Raw genomic sequence first — 19,585 nt, 5'->3', positions numbered from 1 at the left:
CCCTCCAGCCTCATTGTCAGTTGGTCCAAATCCTTTTACATTCCTGTGACAGAAGACCACTCAAAGATCAAGAAATCCATTGAATTGATTTCGGCTCCAGGCCATTTTAAATACATGGGTATGCATGTGATAATGGACAGATGACTGGCATGGGACCTCAATATAATACCCATGCGCTCCTGCATTAATCAAGATAGGGAGTCCTGAAGCTTACTACTGCTTAACGTAGCAGGGATGGGGCATTGTTCAAAATGATCTCGCTCCAGTGATTGTTTTATGTTCTTCAAAATTTTCCATGCAAGTTATCATGTTCCTTTTTCCAAACATTGCAATTAGACAAGAGAGGAGTCCTGTGACAAGACAAAAAGTCCCAAATTTCATTTCATAAATGTGTGCTACCCCTGTATAAGGGAGGGATGGAACTGGCAGATATTAAACTATATTACTGGGAAAGACGCATCACCCATGTAAATGATTAGTTGTTCTTATATAGAGAGGACCCTAGGGTAGCTTTAGAATTGGAATGTATAGAACGTAATGGTTTTCTACTACAACTGTGTGGTCCATGTGCATATTTGTGGCTCCCTCTGGCCAATAAGTTATACCAGGCTTGCTAGCAACAAGTACTTAGATGCATCAAATGTAAAAAGGTCCCCTATGGGGACGCACCTTGATGAAACATATGGGTAAATTAGCTGATTTCGGTGCATTGGATCTAAAAGGTATCTCCGAACTGGGAGCTGTCTGGGAGAAGAACCACTTAAGGCCCTTTTTGCATTTAGTTGAGACTTAAGATATGCCCCATTCACAGTTTTATTGATACCTTTAAATACGTCCAGAACTGAAGGCTCACAATGCAGACATTATCAACCTCTTGGATTATAAATCCCTAGAAGCACACTTTACACTGGTTGTTGTAGAAGGTAAGAGTACGTTGTGGTCTTGTGTTCTTGGCTTTGTTTAAAAAAAAACAAAAAGGAGCTGGTATCCAGATATTTGATTGACTTTCCTTTAGGACTGTACTTAACTTTCAGCAAGAGGGGGCATATTGCATCTCCATTGACACCCTAGCTTGTGGAGGCTAAGAGGCCCTCCTGAGATGTGCTTTGCTTTCTAACCTTTTACCCCTTAAACCTGGAAGACAGTCCCTTATTGTTACAGTTGGGATATGTACCATTTATGCAGCAGACTGAGCTCATTCACGATTTGGTCATTTATTTGGTGAAAAATATTTTCAATTGGTCACAATGAAAGAAACAATGCATGGATTTCTATTTTTCAACGTGGAGCGGCACAAAGTTCACTCTTCATGGTCTGTTTGGTACAATGCTTTTTGAGGGACCTCTAGAATTTCTTCCCATCCAGGCTGTTGGTACATGAAGGGGGGGTCACCTTTTAACTTTTCAACTATGAAAAGATTACAACGGACTCAGAACTCTGCTGCCAGACTACTCCTATGTATAAAGCCACAAGCCAACATCTCCCCTGCCTTGAGGGCCCTGTATTGGTTACCAGTTCCCAAAAGATCACTGACAAAGTAAAACATGGAACCGGACCACTTTTCATCAGGAAGAAAATCATTAAATACATAAAACAAAGGCAACTCTGCTCCAGATTGACACCTCACCTCAAAATACCACCATAGAAGAACCAAACACTGACAAAGCTAATAGATGTCACCTATACAAGAGCTATTGGCTTTGGCAGTGTATTTTGCCACGTTGTAAACAGTGCTTAATTTGTAAATAAAAACGTGCCAGTGCCCAAAGTCCCCCTCTTAAACACGTGGCTGCTGCAATTAAATGCAGGAACACGGAATACTGTGGCAGCGTAGCCTTGAAGCCATCTCTGGCCTCTTCAATCCATATAAACACACTCTCTGCCCCTTCAGCTCACTCTTGCAACTTTCTACTTTCTCCCTTTGTGACGCTTTTTTCATTTTTCCCTTCTTCCATCTTCCCCATATGTGCTTGAGGCAGAAGAATAAGATCCGGCCCTCAAAAATAAGTGCCCTTGATCAGCACTGGAAACAACAAGCACAAATTAAGCACTGGTTGTACACCAGTGTGGCTTCTGTTCAGCATGGCGAAATGTTAGTGGCATAAAGTGTCAAACTGGAGTTGGGGTAGAGTGAAGTAGAGTGGTCTTGCTGGAATGTCATAGAGTGGAGTAGGAGGAGTAGAGTGTCATAGAATTTAGTAGAGCAGAGTAGAGTTCAGTAGTTTAGTGGCAGAAAGTGTTGTAGAGTGGGGTGGAATAGGGTACAGGGGGTTGGAGTGGATTGTGATGGGGGTTGGAGTGGATTGAGATAGTGGGGTGGATTGGCCTGAACTAGAGTGGGGTGGATTGAGTGGAGTGGGGTGCATTAGAGTGGGTGAATTAAAATGGGGTGACTTGAATGGGATTGTGGTGGATTCAATTGGGGTGGATTCGATTGGGGAGTGTGATTTGGATTGGAGTGATAGGGCTAAGATGGGGGTGGACTGGACGTGGGGTGGATTGGATTCAAGTGTGGTAGACAGATTGGACTAGGGTGGGGTGGAGTGGATTGGATTGGGGTGGGGTGGGATGGATTGAGTGGGGTGGAGTGGACTGAACTGGAACTGGGTGGATTGGATTGGGATGGAGTAGGTGGATTGGAGTAGCGTATGGTGGATTGGAGTGAGTGTGGATTGAAGTGGAAAGGATTGGATTGGAGTGGGGTGGATTGAAATGTGGTGAGGTGGATTGGGCTTGGGTGTGGTGGACTGCAGTGGGACTGATTGGATTGGACTGGGTTGGGGTGGGTTGTGTTGGATTTGATTGGGTGGATTGGAGTGGGGTGTGGTGGACTGAACAGGGATGGGGTGGATTGGATTGGGATAGAGGAGGTGGATGGGAGAAGAGTATGGTGGATTGGAGTGAGTGTGGATTGAAGTGGAATGGATTGGGTTGGAGTGGGGTGGTTTGAAATGTGGTGAGGTGGATTGGGCTTGGGTGTGGTGGACTGCAGTGGGACTGACTGGATTGGACTTGGGTGGGGTGGATACGTTTGGGGTGAGATTTGTTGGATTTGATTTGGGTGGATTGGAGTGGCGTGGACTACATTGAGCTGGGGTGGATTGGAGGGTGGTGGATGGATTGGATTCGAGTGGGATGGACTGAACTGGGATGGGGTGAGGTGGACTGGAGGATGATGGGTTGGATTGGATTGGATTGGAGTGGGATGGATTGGAGTGGGGTAGGGTAGGGTGGATGGATAGTATTGAATGGTGGACCGAACTGGGATGGGGTGGGTGGATTGTGGTAGAGTGGGATTGATTGGATTGGGGTCGGTAGATTGGTATGGGGTATACTAAAGGAGGTGGATTGAATTGGAGTGGGTTTGGTTGGGTTGGGATGTGTTGGGTTGGGTTGAATTTGGCTGGATTGCAGTGAGATGAGTTGGACTGGATTGGATTGGCGTGGAGTGAATTGGATAGGAGTGAGGTGGACTGGAGTGGGGTGGGTTGTATTGTGGTGTATCGGATTGGGGTGGGATGAAGTTGAGTGGATTGGAGTGGGGTGGATTAGATTGGGGTAGAGTGGATTGAGGTGGGGTGGATTAGAATGGATTGGATTGTGGTGGGGTGGATTGGAATGGAGTGTATTGTGGTGGATTGGATTACGGTAGGGTGGATTGGATTGGTGTGAGCTGGCTTGTTTGGAGAGGTGTGTACTGGATTGAGGAGACATAGAAGGAGGTGGTTTGGAGTGGGGTGGATTGGACTGTAGTAGGGTGGGTTAATGTGGACTGGATTGGACTGGCGTAGGGTGGATTAAAGTGGATTGGGTTGGAGTGGGGTGGATTGGATTGGAGTGAGATGGATTGGGTAGCAGTGGACTTAAATGGACTGTATTGGATTGGAGTAGGGTGGGTTGGATTGGAGTGGGGTGGGGTGGGGTGGAATGAATTGGAGTGGAGTGAGAAGGAGTGCAGTGGGTTGGATTGGGGTGGATTGGACTAGAGTGGGTAGACTGGACTGAAGTGGGGTGGGTTTGACTGGGGAGTAGGGTAGATTGGACTGGGCTGGATGGGGTGGATTGGTATGAGGTGGACTGGATTGTGATAGATTGGAGTGGGTGAATTGGGATGGGGTGGGCTGGATTGGATTGGGGTGAGGTGGGTTGGATTGGGGTGAGGCAGATTGTTTTGGATTGGAGTGGGTTTTTTGTGATTGGAGTGGGGCAGGTTGTTTTGGATTAAAGTGGGGTAGATTGAAGTGGTAAAGATTGAGTGGGGAACACTGGAGTGTGGCAGACTGGTGTGGGGTAGACTGAAATGGATTGGAGTGTGGCAGATTGGAGTGAGACAAATTGGAGTAGGGCATATTGTTTTGGATTGGAATGGGGCAGACTGGAGTGGGGTATATTGCTTTAGATTGGAATGGGGCAGATTGGAGTAGGGCAGATTGTCTTGAATTGTAATGGGATAGATTGGAATGGGACAGATTGCTTTGGATTGGAGTGGGGCAGACTGTTTTGGATTGGAGTGGGGCAGATTGTATTAGGGTGGATTGGAGTGGGGTGAATTGGGTTGGTGTGGAGTGATTGGATGGGAGAGGGGTGGGCTGGATGGGAGTGGGGTGGACTGGAGTGGAGTGGCTAAATTGGGATCGAGTGAGGTGGATTGGATTGGGATTAGGTGAGGTGAGGTGCATTGGATTGGAGTGGGGCATATTGGTTTGGATTGAAGTGGGGCGGATTGGAGTGGGACCGATTGTTTTGGATTGAAGTTGAACAGATTTGAGTGGGGCAGATTCGAGTGGGACAGATTTTTTTGGACTGAAGTGGGGCAGGTGATAGTGGGGTTGATTGTTTTGTATTAGAGTGGACCAGATTGTTTTGGATTGCAGTGGAGCTGTTTGGTGTAGGGGAAGATGGCAGTAGGGCATATTGTTTTGGATTGGAGTGGGGCATATTCTTTTGGATTAGAGTGGGGAGATTTATTTTGGATTGTAGTGGGGAAGATTGGAGTGGGGCGGATTTGAGTTGGGCAGATTGTTTTGGATTAAAGTGGGGCAGATTGGAGTGAGGATGACTGGAGTAGGGCGGCTAGTTTTTTATTAGAGTGGGCCAGATTGTTTTGGATTGCAGGGGGGCAGAGTGTTTGGGATTGGAGTACAGCAGTTTGGAGTAGGGTAAATGGGAGTAGAGCATATTGTTTTAGATTGGAGTGGGGCAGATTTTTTTGTAGTGGTGCTGATTGTTTTTGATTAGAGTGGAGTGAGTTGGAGTGGGACAGATTAGATTGGGGTGGTATGGGGGTTTAGATTGGAGTGAACTGGATTGGGGTGAGTGGCTTGGATTGGAGTTGGGTGGATTGGTGTGGCCTAAAGTGGGATGGGTTTAAGAGAGGTGAATTCAGGGGTGGATTGGGGTGTGCTGCACGATTATGTGCTAAAGCATCATTTCAGAAATTACACATACTAAAGAAACAATGTTGATGGAACAAGTTGTCAGCTTTTGAGAAGAGCGCCCATGAACAAAAACAGAGGAAAACATGAGTGGAAAGTGAGAAAAGACAACTTGGCAAAATAAAAGAAAGTTAGCTTTAAAAAATAAAACTTTGAATTTTGTTTTTCCTGCTGGGCATGTTTTTGCCAGTCACAAGCCTTCTGTTTGCAAAGCACTAGAAATTAAAAAGAACAAAATAGTGCCTCAATCACCTTGGGAGCAGCAGACGGGTACTAATTAGAAGTAATCAATCAGCACATGGTCCCTGCCCCACACCATGGAATGGAAATGAAACCAGGCCTGCCTTGATGAATTATGAGGCTGTAAAAAAGAGTGCCACACAAACAATCGCATGGTGAGTGACAGGGACGCTCCAAGCCTTTAACTGTACACAACTGAGTCTCTCAAGCAAGATGCATGTGCTCGCGCATGCACTTGCAGGCTCGACCCTAAAAAAAACATAGGTTTAAGCAGCCAAACTGTGGGATTTATTACTTCCAAACATAAGATCCATGGATAACTATGATATTTTCAGAAGACTACTCAAGAGTTTGCTCCTTCCTACATAACCACCATATTCAATCACTAATGTACTGCATATCCATGTGTATATAAACATTTATAATTCAATTATATGTAGGTATCTAGATATGTGTATTTCTTTGTGCAATTACGTATAATAATTATGGTTTTAAAATATGTAAATATTCCTTAGGTCTGCTTGTCAGATGTGTATATTACTTATGGTTGTATATATGTATAGATAGATAGATAGATAGATAGATAGATAGATAGATAGATAGATAGATAGATAGATAGATAGATATGATGTGTATATATATATAGAGAGAGAGAGAGAGAGAGAGAGCGAGAGAGAGAGATTTATAAACACACATACACATATATATAAATGAAATATTTGATTTGTATTATTCTATTTATTATATGTTTAACATGTGTATAGTTCACTACATAGTTTTCATATAAATTGTTTAATTAGATGGCATGGGTCTCTTTTTTATTTATCACAGTAGGTAATCATAAACATAACTATTTTATCTACGAGTGCATCACTATTGAAATAGTGAGGAAAATATTTTGAAAGTTATAAAAATGCACAAATAAATTTGCTTAAAGTGCAGCAAAGCTTGAATGTCTAAGTTTATCAAATACAGCTTTGAACATAAATATATCTTCCATACACATGTATACCCTCTTTATGTCCTTAGGTATCTATATATGTATTACTTTACTCTAACTGAATGAGAAATAACATTTTCACTCTCTCTAATGCACTACTTAATGTCTCACCCTGTACTACTCTCAGTATATCCTCTCCCCCCACTCTCTGACTCATCCCACCATTCTACTACTACGGTCTCCAAAATAACCCTTTCTAGACTCTTCTCTCCTCTATTCCTCCTTGTAACACCCCAAACATAATTTTACTATTACAACTTCCCAAACAACCCTTTCTAAATTCTTCCCTCATGTACTCCTCCTCCATTTCTCCTTTTACTCATTTCAAACATCATCTTACTACTATGATCTCCCAAATAACACTTTCTAGACTCTTCTCTCCCTCCATCATCCTATTCAGTCCAATTTACAGACTCACATGTCCACCACTCAGATTAACTCAGATTTCCCTATACTAACCCACCACTAATTATTTGGGGATTTTGGATTCCAAAAAAGTGCTTGACAGCTCATCAAGTAAGGCCTTTGCTCCTCCTGAAGATGGTTTTGAAATTTCACTTGTCACATAAACTCACCATTTCACCTTTCCTTCATTCCTTTATTGTCCTCTGCAGCAGATGGGGTGTTTGGATGATAAAATTGCCTTCACGTAGTTTCTTAAGGACACATATTTCCATTTCCTATTTTCTCTGTGTTTCCCATGTTTCTCTCCACTTTTCCTTCTTTGCTCAATATATGTTCCGGCTTTTCACCTTCTCCATTTACACACGCACTCTGTGACCTGTCAACTTACTTAGCCTTATTGTTTTTCTGCTTTACTTTTCTTCTGTTCCACATTATCCTGCTTTAACCCTTTCGCATTCCTTCTCAAGGGTATCTGCTTTTCCCTCTCGTATCACACATATCTCATCATTCCACCCTCATGTTATATTTGTCTCTGCATTTCCTTCTGTTGATCATTGGAGCAAGGATGATGGGCTTTGCTGGTTGCTGGAGACGACCGCCTGCTTTTGACCGCCAGCAATGCTTAAAGTGAATTAATTTACCCTGCATGTCTTTGCTTCACCTTACTTCTTTATTTTCAGACAGGGTAGCTTGAAACTGTAGAGCAAGGGTTGCCTCTTTCTGTTTATCTGATGCGCTCGCTAAAATAATGCACTACTTCTGAGAAATATCGGGTTACATAAACTGACATAAAGTATGTCAAGTCAAGTATGTAAACTGACATAAAGCAGGCGCATAAAAAAGGCGCTCGGCTTTGCCCTGTACCAGCAAAGCTCATCATGATAAGGGGCTATGTCCCTGTAACCATTTTCTCACCCATTCCACTAACAGTTGTTTTCACACTTTTGGCAGCACTCTTTGATTTTTTCCCTTTTTTCTTCTTTTTTCACTTGGAGTTTAATGTTCTATAAAATATACTGAATTTTATTTTGTTATCATTTTCATTCTGTTTCTTGTTTTAAGTCTCTTTTTCCAATGTGTGTCTAGATGCCTTTCCCCCCAGATTTTCCTCTACTTTCCCTTCTTTCTTCCTACTTATTTAATCTTTCCTCTTTTAAACCTATATTACTCTCTTCACCTTCTTCTGTCAATGAATCTTTTACTGTTTTCCCCTATGTCCTTTTAGGTCAAGGCTGCTAGAAAGTGCATGCATTGTCTATTGCAAAGCATATTGTAGTTTACCAAGAACAAAGAGGCGTTTAGAGCCTGACCAGTGCTTTCCATTGGTTGGTTTTCCTTGTCACTTTCATTTGCCCATGTTTTTTTCATGTTCCAGCTTGTCAATCTTGTTTTTGTCCCTCCCACGGAGCATTTCCCATTTACGATGTCTTTCATTGGCTGGCATCACTGCTTCTACTGCTTGCTTTTCAGACACTACTTTTTTCTTTTTTTTGTGAAACACTCCATTATAGTCTGTGTGTTTTTGAGCTGTCTCCCTTGTATACCCGGCTTCCCCTTGCACTCCGTATTGCTCTCTGTTGCTTGCATATTTCTCCTGATGCCTTCCCTCTTGCATTCACCCATGTGCTTTTCCTCAGTGCTTCCTTCCTCTTGTACCCTCAACATAGCTTTCACTCTTCCTCCTGTTGCTTTCGCATCCCCTTTAAGCACCCCCATTGCTGTAGCATCCCTTCTTGTGTTGCTTCGGTGTTTCCCCGAGTGGTGTGGGGCGAGTTGCTTCGCCATTCGCCCCACACAATTCACTTGTTGCTTCACTTTTCTCTCCACCCACCCATGTTGCTTCCACTCTCCCACTTGTACGCATTAAGTTAAAAATCGCTGTTGCACGTTTTATTTTATTTTTTTAGCTGTCGAACCGGCATGGATCTGTAACTAAAAAGAAATTACAGATGTGCACATGTCATTTTGTACGCCTCACATATGTGGTTCGCATGAAAAGATGTGGGCAGCCTTACTAAAAGCTTTTGCTTTTGTTTATAGCTTTTGCCATGCTGCACAGCATCACAAATACGGTGCAACATGTCTAAAACTATGGGCAATGCCAATAGGTGACAAAGGTGAGACCTATTGGCATAACAATGCTTCTTTCTTTTCCTGCTACTCTTGCCTTCTCGATGTTCTTTAACACTCACTGTTGTTCCTTCTTTAGGTGTCCACACTTCTTTCCCTTCACCATTTCCACGCCTTCCCTTAATAATTCACCCCTTCAACATTTCTGTTCCTTTCCCAGTCTTGTTTTCCTTGCTTCCAATCTTTGTGTTAGGACTTCTTGCCCTCTTCCTTCTTTTTCTTTCTCTCTTTATTTTTCTATCTGAAGCTTTCTGGTATTTTGCTTCGGATTTTGCTCTTTCTGCTTTTTCTTTCATCGCTCTACCTCTTTCCCTTTTTTAACCTCTCCCTTGTTTACTATTTCTGAGTATCATACCGACTTTCATTTGTCTTCCCTACTCACTGCTCTGTTTATTGCATAGAAAACCCGAATGGCCAGTCCCCAGTTCCGGGTGTGCTGGTGCAAGCACGGAGATAAAACTTCTAGAGATGCCCCAACTTCAAGAGATGGACGAGACGCAAAACGGCTGCTGCTCAACAAATGATATGGACAGCAGTAAACAAGCACTGCTGAGTCGATTGCACACTGAGTCTGGAAATGGAAATCCTGAGAAGAGGCTCACGGATGCCACCTCTAGCACTGCCATCACTGAGGGGTCCACAGAGAGCACAAGCGTCATCATCAACATTGGTCGTGAAGGCGTGCCTGCCGACTCCACCGTGGTACAGAGTGAGGACTCCCACTCAGTCTCTCGTTCTTATTTCCTCTTCCCACTGTGCTGCTTTTTCTATCCCTCGCTACCCTCTGCTCTTTGTCTAACTTCTGATTTCTCTTTTTCTCATAGTCTGTTTCACCTTCGGTTATTGGAGTTGTGGCAGTTGTTAAATGCTGTTAGCTTAGTAAATAGTCATAGCTATTTGAGTGAAGGGGAGCAGTGGTAAAGCAGCCGAAAACCTAAAAAAAAGTCTGCTGACTCCTTTGCCAAACATGTGCCACAGAACTTTAGAGATACAACCTGCACAAGAAAAAGCTAATCTTTTTTAAAATATAGATATGATATTTAAGTTGCAAAAAACGATGACGATTTTGGAAAGGCACAGAAATACACACAGAATTAGTAGAAGCTGTCATTCTGAGCATGGTATTTGAAAATAGATGCCAGTTAGCACCAGCGTATTGCACTAAACTGTGCCTGTATTCTCTTCTGTGTGCCCGTATCTCTCTTGCGAGCTCTCTTTAGCTGTATATGTTCCTAGCTGACCAACCATCACGTAGCATAAACCATTGCCATTTGTAAAACATAACAGCCATATTTATACTCTGTTTGCGCCGAATTTGCGTCATTTTTTTGACGCAAGTTAAGCGCAAACTTAACTCCATATTTATATTTTGATGCTAGACACGTCTAGCGTCAAATATTGGAATTTACACAATTTTTGGGATGTGTTAACCTACCCTGCATCCCAAGGTAGGTGTTCCCATCCACAAAATGGCACTATCCCCATAGCGCCATTTTTATCTCCCATGGAAAAATGACACACGGGTGGGATGCGGTCCCAAATTATTTCACACCTGGGTCAGACCAGGCGTTAGGGGACCTGTTGACCCATTTCCATGGTCAAACACCATGGAATGGGCCCACAGATGCCCACCCCAAGCCCCAGGAACACCCACACCCACACCAGAGGGACACCAGAGGATGGGGGACCCCAACCCAGGTAAGTATGGGTAAGTACTAGGGGATTTTTTTAAAAGTGCCATTGGGGGCACTAACAAGAGGCCCCCTGTATGGCACTGGGGGCAATGGCCATGCCCAGGAGACACTGGTCCCATGGGCTGGCCATTGGAGGGATGGGAATGACTCCTGTCTTTTCTCAGACAGGAGTCATGTTTTAGGATGGTTGTGCACCTGAAAATGACATAAGGCTGGTTAGCTAAATTTTTTTGCCGCTAACCAGCCTAACGTCATTTTTTGGCACACAACCTCTTCACCCCATACCGCCACCCCCACCAGGCTAGCCTAATTTTTGATGATGCTAGCCCAATCTTAGCGCCGACTTGTGCCATTTCTTAAATATGGCACCCGGCTGGCGCTGTGGAATGGCGCAAGCTGGTGCTAATATTTTTGCGGTATAACTGCGTTAATGAAGTTTTGCCGCAAAAAGTTTAAATATACCCCCAAATTTGCTCAAAATTAGAATTTCTTTAATGTCCATAAACAGTGTAATATCTACGCACAACTATGGAATTGCAGAACACCTTTATTCATACATAAAATTCCAATATGAAAATGAATTTTTAACAGAATTCGAGTCTATTTGAAGCTTCATTGTTTCTTTTTAATGAATAGATGAAAGCTAATGGTACCAAATCCGTCAATCTAGTTGTATTAGGCTGAAATGAAAAAGTAACAACACAATCTAAGAGAAATAAAGTGGTAAATGGAACTCTCTGAACAGACTTAAATACAGGAAAAGTGTCCCAGTTCCTCTAAGGATTGGAATAGCTGCACCTGTCCCGCATGCATAATACAGTTTGTGTGTGGCAAAACAGATCCAGCAGGGGCAGTTTTTCTGGAATTGTTGCAGTTTATAAAGCACATCTCAGTGCTTGCTTTATATTTTTTAGTTAGTTTTCACTTTGTTTTACTTTTTAGACAAATGTACTCTATTTGCTCCATTTCTTTTAATTATTGTATTTTTTTTACAAAAATAGCCAGACAGAAAATTTTGCATCCTATGAGCTGGTTTTCTGTTTTACATTTTTTACAAATTCAATGGTAAGAATACATATACGTGTTCCACAATCCTGGGGACGCACAGAAACATTTGCTGTCTCTGAATACAGAGACCGTACCTAGGATGCATACATAGGACTTGATTCTCAAACGTAAACGTAGACCAAAAGCCTAAGTTTAGACCAAAAGTCTGAGTTTAGACTAAAAGTCTAACTTTGCTTATAGGAAAGTTAGACTTTTGATCTAAGTTTAGTCCAAAAGTCTAAACTTAAACCAAAAGTCTAAGGGGCAGATTTAAGAGCCCCCAGCGCCTCCTTGCGCCACATTGGCGTCACTTTATGTTTACACTAATGTGGCTCAACAACGCCAAAAATTATCAGCACCAAATATACAAAGTGGCACAATGCATGCACTTCACCACTTTGTAACCCCTTGCACCACATTATGCCTGTGCAAGCATAATGTATACAAGGACGGGGAGTTCCCCCATTAGGGAGACCGCAAAAATGGCACAAAGAAATATAAAAAATTTCTTTGCGTCATTTTATTCGGCATTTGTTATGCCTGCTTTTGGTCTGAGCTTACCTTTGTGAATCAGGCCGCTTTCATGTAGACATTATTACCTTAACACAGTGCACAACATGTTCTGAGACTTTTTTGATGATGAAAACTACATTAATGCAGGACTTTCTCATTTCCAGTATCTTGACTTTTGATCAAGGCATACTGCTGATTTACAATCTAAAAGATTGCTATAAGCATCCATTTTATGTAAGATCAACACTGGAACACACACCGAAAAATATCTTATTAACAGTAGCACTTCTGTAAAGGATGATTGTAAAAGTCCTTTTAGCATGCAACAATCTGTGGTTAATGTGTAAAAGAGGTAATTATTGTCTTTGTCAAGTACTCGCAGTTAGTCGAATGTTTTCACAGACCTTGGATGTTAAGCTAATTTCTTCCCTGTCAAGATTACCGTCTTTAGGTAGTTATATGTGGAAGAAGAAAAGGGATACGTGAGAATACCTCTTTGTGTGTTAGGTCAGCTAGGGTCTGTGTATTTCCACGTGATGCTGCCCAAACTGGTTGGACTGGATAGGTAATTGGTAGATTGTAATATGAACAAAACATCAGATGTAATAGACTTATGAAAACATCGCAATACACATTCCCCTGACTTCCTATCGATCAGGGAGCACTGTAACTAGTGCCCAGGGTACATGGCTACATCCCAGATACTGTCACCAGAGGTTCCAGTAGGTCGCCATTCAGGAGCACGGAGAGCTGCAAGAAAACAAAGCAGAAAGCCCTATACTGAAATAAGTAACTACTGTTGCACAGTAAGGAAAAAAACAGCAAAGGTGTAGAAGTTAGATGTGGTCCCCAGGATGTGTCCCCAGATGTGGTCCCCCGCTGGTGTATGCTTTTCTGACAGAGACTTCTAACTTCAGATTCCTCACCTTTTGAATATCACCAGATGTCAGACTGGAACCGGACGCTTTTATATACCAATTCCCTCCAGCGCAGACAGGTGGCATCGTACAATATTATATTCCATCTTGCCGCTCAGTTTGTGCAGGTATGATGTTGATGCTAGTACAAATAGGCCACCTGCATGCATTGGCCTCAGTTCCTTTCTTTCCGCAACAACTGAGGTGGATCCAGAGCTTCAACATTCATTCAACATTTTTTGGCATTTTTCTCATAAAACTGTTTTCTTCTAACAAAATGTTGTCTAGACCATCAGGTTTTAAGCCAGGTACGACATGTATCAGAAAGATGTCAGAGAGCCATACGATTTCTGTCTTTGGAGTCTAGGTGCAGGCCACGACTCAAAGTCATGTTCGTTGTCTGCGAAGAATAACAAAGAGGCTATTTGTGACCATGAGACAAAGGTAGCAATCTCAGAGCTCATTAAGTTGAAAATCCGTCCTAGATTGAAATCCATGGCGCGACTGTCCCGGTTGAGAGTGATGAATCACTCTGGTTCCAGGGGTCATTCTCATGACCAGTCTTCCACCAAGTCAGGTAAGTCAAGAAAGAGCCATAAAAACAAATCAAAGCATGGCTCACCTGCATCGCCACACTCTCACCATTTGGAGTCACAAAATGCATCTGGCACATATGGGACACAAAGCTATTCCCACACTGCAGAACCGGCAATTACACTATTCCCTTTCAGTATTCTTTCGATCAGATGGCGACACCAGATCAGTGCCATCGGTTGACGTAAGCTATGGAGAAGATCTTTGGTGCCATACTGGAGCCCTATGGTGCCCCTTCTGACCATGTGGATCTGAGGGGCCCTTCATGTAGTAAACCAGTGACTGAACCAACTTAATTATCTGTGCCGCTCAATCCCAACCCCAGGTCATTGTCGACGCCATCTCTGGTTCTGTAAAATCCGGTACTGACGACAGCCTGGACTCCATCTTTGGCATCACATTCAACGTTGTTGTTGCCTTTCCAGCCCCACTGGTGCTGTTACCGACTTCACAGACCCCACCCGAAGATCCGATTGTCCAGTCTGATTCGGAACATGTTCCTCCACCTAAGCCAAGAGTTTATGCACAGTCATTGCCAGATACATGCAGAGAGGAATGCTTCAGTGATGAAGAATATCAACCCTTTTGTTCTTGAGGTGATATTGTGGATAACATAAGAGATTATAATGGGTTAGATACCTTATCTAATATTGAATTGGCATCATCTAACCCTGCAGTGGCCACTAAAGAGACAGCTTCTTTCGCCACAGTGACACAGAGGGTGGCAGAAGTCTTCAACCTTGTCCTGCATACTCAAGAGGTAAAAACAGGACTATTGACAGAAGTTTTGAACCTGACTCTGTCTTCCCAGGAACCACTGTTTCCCCTTTAATGAGACACTAACCAATGTTCTAATGGGCACCTGGGCAAAACCAGAAACTTGCCCATTGACTAATAGGCAGGTCGAAAGACTCCATAGGCCAGTTCCCATCCCGGAGATCCAGATTTTTGTTGCAACATCCAACCCTGAAAAACCTTGTGGTACAGGCATCTATGAAGCATACCAACCCAAATGCTTTTTTAACTACTCCCCCTGATGGGGAGTTTAAGAGAATGGAAGGATACGCAAAAGGTATTTACATCGACTAGCCTGGCCCTTAGGGCAGTTAACACTTCATGTCTTTTAGTTAGATTCTTCCAAGCTTTATGGGATAGAGTAGCTCATGTTCTACTAGCGGTCTCTGTAGAAGTCAGGTAGTCTTTGATGGACAGGACACTGCAAAGTATTCTATTGAATTAGGATTAGACATCACTGATTGTCTTGGTGGAGCAATTCGTACCAGTGTGGCGGTAAGATGCCATGCTTGGATTCACTGTATGGGCTTTTCCACAGACTTGCAACAATAATTGATGGACATGCCCTTCGATGGTGCTAAGCTTTTCAGGAGAAAGCACAAAGTCAGCTCTTGAAACATTCAAGGACATTAAAGATACTGCTTGCTCATTAGGCGTAGCTAAACAAAGTTGGCAATTTCCCCCTAAAACAGAAGGTGCTTCCTGCAAAGTGAGAGAGGCAATACTCGCCTCAGCAAGCAAGAGTGAGGGAGGCAATATTCGTCTCAGCATCTCAGCAACAGCGGGCCACCCAATCATCAAGAGGAAGATATAAGGGAGCTGGAGGTCAATGTTCAGGCTGCCAAGGACAATGTTCCAGCCACTCCTCAGGTCCTCTTGCTGCAGCTGCAGCAAACCCCTTTAATTTGGTGTTGATGACCCATGATCGGCCGGTTGGAGGTTGAATCACCTTTTTCCTCCCAGATGGAAGAGCATCACTTCACATCATTAGGTGCTTCAACTCCTGGAATAAGGTCACTCTCTACCCTTCCTTTCTAATCTTTCAGACATACTGCCCACGCCAGAACATCTCCCATAGGCCACTTACCTATGCTCCAAAGAGAAGTTCTAGCTCCCTTGGCCAATTGAGCAATAAAGAGGGTGCTGGTTTCAGAAATCAGGATTGGTTTTTACTTCTGTTACGGTTTTGATTCCGAAAAGGACAGAGGTCTTCATTCAATCATGGATCTACATCCTCTGAACTTCTTCCTCAGGAAAGACAAGTTCAATATGCTCACCCTGGCCCAAGTTCTCTCTGCCCTTAATCCGCGAGAGTGGATGGTTGTGCTGGACTTCAGGGAAGCATAATTTCACATTCCCAACCTATAGTCCCACAGGCCATACCTGCAGTTTCAGGTGGGCAAGAAGCACTTTCAGTTTTCCATGCTTCCCTTTGATATGACCAGTGCACCTCAGGTGTTCACAGAGGTGACTGTGGTGGTTGCAGCCCAACTGGCAACTGAAAGGGGACTTGACTCAAAAAATCACAAACCATCTCCAGACGACGGCCCACCTGTTCACATCTTTAAGTTTCTCCATGAACATGCTAAAGGTACACCTGACTTCTTCACAATGTCTCCCTTCATCCGAGCAATCCTGAATCTGGTGCTTTGTGGGTTTTGCAGTGGAATCTGAAGTCTCAGTGGGCTCACCACCAAGGAAATCTGTCAGATTCTATCCAGGTGTAAAAAAGACTGATAAAGACCTGCAAAGGTGGCTGGCCAACCGCATTTGGACCAGTGACAGATTCCTCTCTCTACCACACCCAGAGATAACTGTTATGATGGATGCATCATCACTGGGTCGGGGAGGTTGTCTGGGAGAGGTGGAGATAACAGCACCTCGTCTCGGAGCTGTGAGCCATTCACTTCGCACTGAAGGTGTTCCTTCGCACCATCAAGATGGAAAAAGAACAGGTGCTCATAGACAACACAACCACCAAGTGGTATTGCAACAAACAGGGCAGAGTGGGTTTGTCGACTGTACCAGGAGGCTATACACCTCTGGAAGTGGCTGAATGCTTAGGGCATCTTGCTGGTTGTACAGCACCTTGCAGAATTTTTAAACACCAGGGCAGACAAATTCAGCCAATGTTATCTGGCAAATCACGGTTAGTGATTACATTCGGAGGTGACACGGGGGTCTGCCAACAATGGGGAAAATTTGGCAGCACCATGCTCCGTCATTTTCAAAACACAAGGATATAGCATATTTAATAGAATACGACACACCCCAGTGTTTCACCCTACACTGGCGCTAAATTTGGTACCAAGCGCCAATGCAGCCACCCTTGCTCCATTGTGCAAGGATGTCTGCATTGAGAGGGAGATTGATTTTGTGCAGGAAGAGACACCTTCCTGCACAAAAAACAATCGTAAATGGCGATTTGCTCTTTCTGTGTGTGCTGCAGAATGCATCACACATAGAAAGAGCAAAAAACAAGAAGAAATGAAAGCATTTCTCCTTGTTGCGTCACTCTGATGCCACTCCCTGAGGTGGCGTTAGATTTTGCCCCTGCCTCAAGTTTACAAAATATCAGAAATTTGAGGCATCGTCAAAATGCAGTGGGTGTTGCTGTGGCACACCCACAGCAACACCCATTGCACACCTCTTCCACGCACAGTTCTGCGTGTGAAAGGTCTGTATACACAGGGCATTGCACCACCGCAGCATCACAAAAAGTGCTGCTCCAATGGCAATAGGGCCTTGTAAATCTGGCCCAAAGTTTCTTGTACACCTTAAGCAGTCAATCAATACCAACATATTTTGGAATAAAGAATATCAACCCTTTCATTCTCAAGGAATCAACTGTGAAAGAGTACATAATATACACAGTGAGCATGAACACCACATTGAGCTCTGAGCTTTTGCTGTACTTTAGAAGCTATATTTCATGCTTAACAAACAATACATTTTATATAGGTGAATGACTAAAAAAAAGGACCAATATTTTCATCAATACAGCAAAGCAAATAAATGCAGTACTTGAATAGTTCAGAAACCATGAAAGTAAGCCAAATTGAAGTGTAGCAAATGTTTAACTGCTTATTGTTTATTTGAAACCATTCATCAGCTCTGTACATCCTAAAACAATGGTACACATTTTGAAAATAAATTCTGTCATACGAACTAAATGACACATTTCACTTAAAAAAGGGCATTTATTAGCAGCGTTATGTGTTCTCTCTGAAAAAACTGGGATTTCATCTGTTTGATAAATTATTTAACCATTTGCCCACTCTGCAAGTGATTGTGCGGGAAATTCTAAAAAATATAGGATTGACAGCTTCAGGATAGGTACAAATTAAATATATAGCTTGGAGACCATGAGTCAGTGCTTCGTCACCGTGGTCATGAAAATTCATAAACTGCATCGTGAGTAACATATTCAAATGTGAAAGCTGGGGATAATCCAGAAATCTTCAAAAAATAAAAACATTAAAACCTTTTTGATACATTTGCAAATGCATACCAATTGAATTTTGACTGTATGTATCATTCCCTTATGTGTTTAAAATAGGTCTTAAGTTCTTTTCTCCTGTATGCCTCACAGAGATCATCAATTAACAATACAACTACACATGAAAGGATGAGCTTTACATGTTTAATCTTGTCCATGTGGATCATTGTATGCCTGTAGTATAAAACTTGCTTCAGTTCATTTGAGTACTTTATTGAGAACTGAAAGGATTGTCAAGGTAATGGTGGGTGTCAAAGAGACTGAAAATGGCACAATATACCCCTTGACCTCTCTAGTATTTATCTCTGTACCATATATCCATGTTTAAGTGCCACACTTTGAAACGTACCCTTGGTTGATGTCATAGATACTAATGCAAAAGGCTAAGTAAATAAAAAACATTGATCACATTACAAGATAACCAGATGTGGCAGTATTAATTCTGTACTGTCAGAGTTCATGATATCTGGGACATTTTAACTCTCGGTGTATGGAATTAATTGAGTTTATAAGTGGAACTCCGAAAATTCCCTGAGTACTGAGGAAATACCTGAGAGTCAGTAATTTTGGGTCTTATTCCTCCTGTTATTCGGTATTCTGCCCTGGAGAAGTTAGCTGTTTTAATGAAAAAAACTGTGTTAGAGGAATGATCAGCCTTTATTGATGAGGGCAATTAAATATTATAATAAGGATATTCCCCCGTCACCAGAAAGATAATCATCTACACATCTTACCGGAAAAACTTTAAACATATTTGCTAGTATTTTATACCTATTGATTCCTCTTACAACTCCCCATATGTTGTGCACAGCATTTTGAGACATTCTTCCTTGCAAATATCGCTGAGCATTCCAGAAGCAGAGAGCGAAAGAATGAATTAAAGCAATGATTAATGCAAACGTTCACCTCGAAGAGGCATCTTGGTGCTAAAAAAGAAAGATATGTTTTAATCACATGGAACAGTAAAGTTGTTAACAAAACAGAAAAGTCTACAAAGCTTTCCTGCAGCACATACAAGAGCGAATTGCACTCATTCCCGAGGGAAGCTTGTTCCAAAGCTGGGAACCTAGAAAGGACAGAAAATAGCCACTCATAATCGACTTCCTTGATGGGGAACTTCAAAGTTGTGAATTGAAGGGCAGGTTTTTAACTGGATGAAAACCCTGAAATTGCTTGGTGAGCTGAGATTTTTCCAGGCCATAGAAAGTTTTATACATTAGGTAAGGGCTGAACTGCACAACAAGAAGCCAGTTAGATGGTTTCGCGTTTGAAAAACATGATTACATTTCTCCAATCAATTTATCAGTTTGACACAA

The 19,585-nt window shown here is 42.7% G+C and overlaps 1 protein-coding gene across 1 annotated transcript in view; it reads left to right on the top strand.

The window, feature by feature from the left end:
• CACNA1E (calcium voltage-gated channel subunit alpha1 E) overlaps positions 1–19,585 on the top strand; it is a 1,379,194-nt gene that overhangs the window by 863,759 nt on the left and 495,850 nt on the right. The window contains exons 20-21 of the mRNA XM_069233198.1: positions 9,612–9,919; positions 13,749–13,958. Of these exons, the coding sequence (XP_069089299.1) occupies positions 9,612–9,919; positions 13,749–13,958 (518 nt within the window). The remainder of the gene's footprint in view (positions 1–9,611; positions 9,920–13,748; positions 13,959–19,585) is intronic.

This window comes from Pleurodeles waltl, chromosome 4_2 (genome assembly GCF_031143425.1).
Source record: "Pleurodeles waltl isolate 20211129_DDA chromosome 4_2, aPleWal1.hap1.20221129, whole genome shotgun sequence".
NCBI classification, from domain to species: domain Eukaryota; kingdom Metazoa; phylum Chordata; class Amphibia; order Caudata; family Salamandridae; genus Pleurodeles; species Pleurodeles waltl.
This window is presented reverse-complemented; position numbering and strand designations above follow the sequence as displayed.